Raw genomic sequence first — 8,329 nt, forward strand, 5'->3', positions numbered from 1 at the left:
ACTTCTTCTTGAGTCTCTCCATCATTGTCTGAATCTGGTTTGAACATAAAAGGCTAAAAGTTTTTGAAATTTTCAGTGCATGTCTGTGTGAGGATAAAGGACACAAGCTCTTGAAGCTCCGCCCCCTGTGCCCGGGAGCAGCAGCTCATTTGCATTTAAAGGAACAGACACAAAACGGTGTGTTTTTGCTCACCCTCAAAAAATGACAATTTTAACATGCTATATAAAAATATCTGTGGGGTATTTTGAGCTAAAACTTCACATACATTTACATTTACATTTATTCATTTAGCAAATAATGGCTAGTGCGGTGGCTGCGATATACGTAAACCTACCAACATCCATTGCCATGATTTTTTAAATGACTTATCGTGAGAGGAAAAAATTACGTTTCAGTCGCATAACATCGGTTAATGGAAACACCGCCAATAGTTTTTTATCGACATTTAGAAAATATTGCAACAGTTTTGTGCAAATTTGTAATGGAAATGCAGCTACTGTCAATCTCTGTTGTCTATACAAGAAATTGGCTTTGTTTACAGTTTTTTTTTTTTAAAGTAAGATTTAACCCATAATGTTTCATTTCATTGTTGTTCAATCAAATAACCAAGACCAAAATTTAGTTTCAGAAGTAAAAAATCCCATTTATTTTCTCTACAAGTTATAAACCATTAAAAACAGACATTCTGTAAACCAGGTTGTTAATCAATGGTATACGCTTTTTGTTGAAGCAGTCAGACCGCATTATTACAACATTTTTTACAATAATCTTGTTTAACAGCGGAAGTGATGATAAAAATGATAACCAATATATTGGCATATAAATCTTAATTCAATTTTAGATGGTCATGAAGGTGTAACTTCATTTTGGATGCGCTTATCCTGTAACAACGTGATAAAACACGGGTGTACAAAGAATTCACACCATTCTTTTATGAAAGTGTTTTCATTATAATTTTTTGTGTAGCCTATAAGACAAACTTGCGTTGCACATTTTTCACTTTAACTGCATTTTCCTTTTCAAAGTGATTTCAATCATATTTCAAGCAACTCAAAACCATCATGTCGAACAGTGCGCATCTAGAGTGTTTCAGCTGAAGGAAATAATCCATTATTTATTAGCTTTAGAATATCAGAAAAAAAATCTTATTGGGTCATTAACGATAACATTAAAAATGAACATATCGGCCGATATATAGTGCATCCTTAAAATTTTGTAATGATGTGATTCATTGGTTGGTTGGTTTCATTGTTTATAGCTTTTAACAAAAACTTTAAAAACAAATCTTATGGGAAAAATACTTCTAGAACCAAGGCAAAAGAAAATGATAAAGTGGGTGAGCACTGTCACACTCTATTCCAAGTTTTTTGAAGCAGTTTGTTAGCTTTGTGTGAGGAATAGACTGCTATTCACTGAAAATCTTCCCCTCCATCATAGTCAAACCTATCATAAGTCATATGTACCACGTTTACAGTGCCATAGTTCTTTTTTGAATGTAAATGATGACAGGATTGGTATTTTCGGGTGAACTATTGCTTTAAATGAAAACAGATCCCACTACACCATTACTGGCACAGATTTAATGATTCTGAGACTCATCAGTCTTCATCTGTGAGAGAGTCTGCTGTGTCAGCAGCAGTTAATGAACACTTCTTGGTTGTAAATCTGACTCACGCTAAGTGAACCAAGTAAAATTAAATACTCCTCATCACATTCAAAGCACTCCATGGTCTTGCCCCCGACTATCCTTCTGATCTCATCCATACCTACTCCCCAGTTCGCACACTTAGATCCTCTGATACCAGTCTGTAGACGATCCGTAGGCACAAACTATCATCGTTTGGTGGAAGGGCTTTTTGTACCGCTTCTATTCCCCAACACATCTTTCATCATTACACGATTTCAAAACCCGCCTTAAAACATATATTTGATCTCTATTGACTCTATGATCAGATTTTTATGTATATGTAACTATCTATTATGTTATCCATCTCAGTATATTTGTATCGTTTCTATGTCGTGTTTATTTGTACTTTATTGTAAAGCGACCTTGAGTTTTCTGAAAGGTGCTATATAAAATAAACATATTATTATTAAAACTGATTCACTCTATGCTGAGTCATCTGGACAGGTTTACTAGACCACACAGAGGAACTGAAGCATACATGAGCTACAGTAAAACTGTCTTTTGGCATTGTTCACTTCAACTATAATTATGGAGACACTCCTAAAGGTCAGCATTGTTACTGTGATATAGCCTATATGCTTCAGTAGAGGAGCTCATCAGATAATGCTTGCACTTTTCATTTTACCGGTGTTATTATGTGCTGCCTCAAATAATAGTGTGTGGTAAAATACAAAGCAGAATCTCACATCAAAGTTACAGGGGCACAGAAACCATATGAAAAGCAGAGAAAGTAAAGGGAACATGTCGCCAACAGTTATGACTGCTGCATCTGAACTAATAATTATGGAAATGAAGAGTATCAGTCCTTTTGTAACATAAGATTGATTCATTCAAATAAGGCACTGCATGTGTGAACAAGCTCCGAAGTTACAAAAAGTACCACGGTGCAATGATTTATACATAATTTCTTTATCAGATGGTAAAACTATGGATTGATGGGGTCCAAAAGTCTGAGACTTCATTTTTTTGGAAAACAATGTACTACAAAATATCACGTTTTTGATGCATAATGAATGATTCTGCTCTATTTGTAGGTTACTAATCAAATGCAAACTAGTGACATCATGTGACTCTTTGTATGGACGGTCAGATGTTCTTCCAATGACGCTCAACATCTCAAACCATGCTGGAGAACATGATCATCAGGTTTTGTTCATGTCATAATTTAATTGTAATGATAATGTTAGTATTTAATTAGAAAAGAACATATTATCATATTATTGTATGATGGTATTAACACGGTACTGCAAGATAAATACCACCAAAAAAAAACCAAAAACAAAAACAGTATTATATAGGATGTAAATCACTATGTACATTATTGAGGGATAGCCTAGACAATATTCAGAATTATTTTCAATGTCAGATTTCTGCTTTACGTTTGGTCCCCCCAATCTTGAGAATTTGGTTACATCCTTGGTATGTTTCCGTAGTATGTTTTCAAGTGGCATGAAATACATAATTATCACTTATGTTAAACACCAGACAAATAAATGTAACACTTCAGGTTTTAAATTGCTCAACATTTACCTTGTATAAACCAGCCACTTAAATAAAGGTAAATTAGAAAGATGAAGTCCTAAGAAAATAATGTTTAGTCATTGATGCATTTAAAATGCAATTAAAAATGCAATTCATACCAAATAATTATTCTATTATGAATATGTTTTTAATTTCTGGAAACAAAGTCATTCTCTATTTTTGACCTTTCCATTAAAAAGGAATTTTTTTTTTTCAGGTCAAATTGAGTAGCCATGAGAATTTGCAATATACACACTTTATTTATCCTGATTTGGGAATGTTTTGATTAAGTAAATGTAAGGAAACAGTGTGAACTTTTTCAAAAATGCATGAAACCCAAATAAAAACTGATATTATATATTAATAACTGGGCACTGGGCATATTGTATTAACAAATGGGACATAAAACTTTTTATGTCAGACAATGGTCATGTCACTGACCCAGATATAATGTGTTGTGTGAGATGTGCTTGTATCCTATGGGAAGAAAAAGAAGTTAAAGGTGGCAGGTGAACTTTGGTGAACTCAGGCTGGATTTCACAATCTTCGGCTTAGAACATGTTAGACAGAAATGCATATGTAATAAAAGATCCGACTTACCCACGAGCACACACACAACATCCATCAGCACAATAAACAGCTTGTTCTTCTTCAGCTCTGAATCTGACATGACTGTGATCTGTTGAGCTCTTCTTGGCTTTATGGAAACTGAAGCGACTTGTATGATATTCGATGCGCGCGTTCTTCCGGGTGTTCTGTGTCACCTGCGTTAAAGGTGAGCTGATGATGTAACGCGTCCTCGCTCACGCTGGCAAATTTCACGGACGTGAGTTTCACGCGAGTGAACAAACGCTTGAAAAGTGAAGACTGAACCGCAAACTGTTGAACTTACTTTACTCGCCCAGGTACACGCCTACTGCTGACGTCAATCTGTGTTCTCTCTCTCTCACACACACACACTGACACACTGGAGTTGAAGAGTGAAATATAATAGAAGATTAACTCGTTCAGACTAGTGTAGCCAGTGTAATGGTGTGTTGGCACACACAAATAGCCTAATATTGATAATATTTCTTGTGTCATTACTTCAAGAAAATGTATACTATAGCTCGTGGAGATTAATATATTGTAAATAAAGTGGTAAATTATGTGTTTTTTTTCGCAAACAAAAGCACTCGCGTTGCTTCATAAAATTGAGGTTAAACCACATGGATTACTATTTTAAAGGCAGGGTAGGCGATTTGTTCCAAAAAATGTTTTTGTTACACTAGTTGAAAGTTTCTTCACATCCTGATAGCCATCAAAGTTAAGTGATCTAAATGTATATATATATATATATATATATATATATATATACACATCTCGTCTAAGACCATAAAATGTTCGTCGTCCTATCATTGCATTCGGTCCTACCTTCCTGTCAAGGTATGTATTTCCATACCTCCACGCACGTGCTCACGCAAATAACACATATTCATCACCGCGTTACATGCTCAGTTTTAGACAGACGTCAGTCTCCGAGCGCCAAAACAGCAGCAACTTTTACAGTTCCTCCTGAACCAAAACAACCAGCTTATGCTGCGTTCACGCCATAACTACTGTCATTTGCAAGAGATTGGAAACATTGTGACGATATAATCAGAGCGTTTTATGACTAAAATTTTTGCAGTGGCAACACCATCAACACTGAAATGAATCTGCAGCAGTCAGGTGGTACAGGTCAGAGCTCTTTAAGTTATGTTCATTATTATTGCAATGTTATGTGCTTTGAGACATGAGGTAGTTTAATGCCGTCTCTCCTGACTCTTTTGTTTACTCTCTGCTATACCTGTTCATGTGTTTTGAAACTTTTGAAGGAGGCATGGCTTTGGAGACGCTCTGAAGGGAGAACAGGATCTCATGCTTTCAAAGCTAGCTCGCTATTGCTAGCCTCTCAGAAAATTGCCTTTAATGATGTCTTTACTACCTTTCTGGGGCTTGAAAGTGGTAGTTGCGTAGGCTGTCAATGGAGGGACTGAAAGCTCTCATTTTTCATTAAAAAGATCTTAATTTTATGAAGCAACACAACTTACAATTTACCACTTTATTTACAAAATATTAATCTCCAATGTGCATTCACGAGAGCACCACGATGCATGCGTGTTGTGTTGTGTTAATGCGAGAGGAGATGTTGTTGCGTGAATGCTTGTTGGAGAATAATATTTTGTAAATAAAGTGGTAAATTATGTTTTTTGCGCTAACAAAACACTCGCGTCGTTACATAAAATTGTGGTTACACCACTGGAGTCACATGGATCACTTTAATGATGTCTTTACTACCTTTCTGGGACTTGAAAGTAGTAGTTGCATAGCAATGGAGGGACAGAAATATCTCAGATTTCATTCAAATGATCTTCATTTGTGTTCCGAAGATGAACGAAGGTCTTACGGGTTTGGAACGACATGAGGGTGAGAAATTAATGACAGAATTTTCATTTTTGGGTGAACTATCCCTTTAACAGTATCCAGTCTAATAATAACATCATTTGAATGTAGTTTATGGTTTATAGTATTTTTTTCTTCTGTTAATTACATTGTATATGTGTAACCCCGATTTATTTTACATCCCATCTATGGATGCCTTTCACAGCAGCTCGCACTGCTTTTTTGCCTCCTGAGTAGTTATGCTACTTCAACAGGAAAAGATGTGAAAACTTGTCTCACACAATACAAAATACATACAAAAGATTGTTTACATATCCAGCTTATTTTAGTTCTTAAGTAAATGAACCCTAATAATCACTATGTCCTTTTATGAATCTTATTCCTTTGTCCCTAGGATGTTTTGTCAAGTTGTGCTATTGCTCTGATAACAATAGGGAAGTTAAATACAAAAAATACCCAAAGTTAACAAAATGTCTACACAGAGAGAAAAAGCTAACATGCACTTTTTACTTTTTAATTTCTCCATACATGAAACATGTACACAGAGCAGTCAAAGTGCAAAGGAAATACCTATGATCAATCCCCACACCCAAGAAATATCAATAAATATAACCAAAGTCCAATGTATGCTGGCATTTCCAAGCGCTCAACACACTCAGCGCATGTATAGTCTATGTATATGCACATATTTCCTCAAATTGAGTAAGATATAGAGTGTTCACTTTCAAAAATTAATTTTCTGTTACCTTTTTTAGTCAAATAACAATAACGTGCTTTATCAGAATATATACATACCTAGCATTGAGAACATTACTACAGGAATGACAAATTATGTGCTAAGCATTAATCCATTCCTTTTTGAGCCACATTTGCAGGCTGACAAATTCCCAAAGGACTGGTGGAATGCAAGGAGTATGTTAGCACAGTTCTGGCAGGTCAGCGTGAATATCCATCTATTGTCAACAATAGCACATTTCATCCACAGTAAATATTGCTGCACCAGCTCTGGCACACAGCCGATCTGCGCTCTTGTCACCGAAGATCAGCTCTGTGGAGCCGGATGTGTGTGTGACACTGCCCTGGCCCGTCTGTCCAAACAAAGAGGGACTTTGTCGGGAATTCCAGTCGCAGGAAAGATGGACCAGCGGTGGTGAACTCTGGTCTAAAGCCACAACATTCCCAACAAAATGTTCCCAATGCTCGTGACCCTCTCGCTGTCTTTTCCTCTTCCGTAGTCTGGTTTATCTTCAGATACAGCTCACAAAAATGAACTTTTAACATTATTTTACAAGGGGATTGCTTAATTCTATTCATTTGTAAATTAAACAATACCTGACACTTTATTACATCTGTTCAACTTCTCCTTAACACAAATATCTAATCAGCCAATCACATGGCTGGAACTTAATACATTTACTGTAGACATGGTCATGACGATCCGCTGAAGATCAAACTAAGCATCGGAATGAGGAAGAAAGGTGATTTAAGTGACTTTGAACGTGGCCTGGTTGTTGGTGCCAAACAGGTATTAGAGTATTTCAGAAACTGCTGATCTACTGGGAATTTCATGCACAACCATCTCTAGGTTTACAGAGAATGATCTGAAAAAGAGAAAATATCCAGTGAGTGGCAGTTTTGGTTTGAGCTGATAGAAAGACAACAGCAGCTCAAATAACCACAAATGACAACCGAGGTCTGCAGAAGAGCATCTCTGAACACACAACATATCCAACCTTGAAGCAGAAGAGCTCTAGCAGCAGAAGACACACACCGGTGTCACTCCTGTCAGATAAGAACAGAAACTGAGGCTACAATTCACACGGGCTCACCACATTTTGTACAATAGAAGACTGGAAAAACATTTCCTGGTCTGATGAGTCTCAATTTCTGCTGCGACATACAGATGGTAGGGTCAGAACTTGGTGCAAACAACATTAAAGCATGGATCCATCCTGCCTTGTATCAGCGGTTCAGACTGCTGCTGGTGTAATGATGTGTTATATATTTTCTTGGCAAACTTTGGGCCTTTAGTATAACACGCCATGTCACAAAGCTCAAATCATATCAAACTGCTTTCTTGAACATGACAATGAGTTCAATGCTCAAATAGCCTGCGTGATGCTATCATATGGACCAGATGTTTCCAGCACCTCACCTTGTTTAACCTATGCCATGAAGAATTAAGGCAAGTGGGGGTCCAGCCCAGTCAGCAAGGTGTACATAATGAGCATAATGCCCGGTGAGTATATATATTAGTATAGTACAGTATGATCACATACAGTAGTTCAGATCAGGTGGGTTGTGTTGTTTTTCTCAGCTGAACAGGTTACCAGTATATCTGGTTAGCAGTTTACGTCCATATATATGGCTAATGATACAAATGGTAATTTGTAAAAAGACTGGATTAAGATTAGCTCTAGATTATTTCTAGACTAGTTAGATCCAGTCGTGTAACCAGATCCTGTCAGATGTTATATGTTTTGTCTGGATTGTTCTGTCTGATATCCAAAACCAGAACTGAGTTTTGTCTGATATAAAAAAAACACAGTTAGATTGAGTTCTGTCTGATAACCAAAATCATAGAATTTAGTTTTTTTTTAATATCAAAAACCAGTAAAAAATGTTTTGTTCTGTTTGATATCCAAAACCTGAATTGAGTTGTCTAATATCCAAAACCAATAAACATTGATTTCTGT

At 36.4% G+C, this 8,329-nt stretch overlaps 1 protein-coding gene across 1 annotated transcript in view; it reads right to left on the reverse strand.

Moving 5' to 3' along the window:
• plpp2a (phospholipid phosphatase 2a) overlaps window positions 1–4,078 on the reverse strand; it is a 36,518-nt gene extending 32,440 nt beyond the window's left edge. The window contains exon 1 of the mRNA XM_084120752.1: window positions 3,810–4,078. Coding sequence (XP_083976878.1) covers window positions 3,810–3,879 — 70 coding nt within the window. The 5' untranslated portion in view covers window positions 3,880–4,078. The remainder of the gene's footprint in view (window positions 1–3,809) is intronic.
• Between the last annotated feature and the right edge of the window lie 4,251 nt (window positions 4,079–8,329).

Source organism: Abramis brama (genome assembly GCF_963993115.1).
Source record: "Abramis brama genome assembly, chromosome: 7".
Lineage (NCBI taxonomy): Eukaryota > Metazoa > Chordata > Actinopteri > Cypriniformes > Leuciscidae > Abramis > Abramis brama.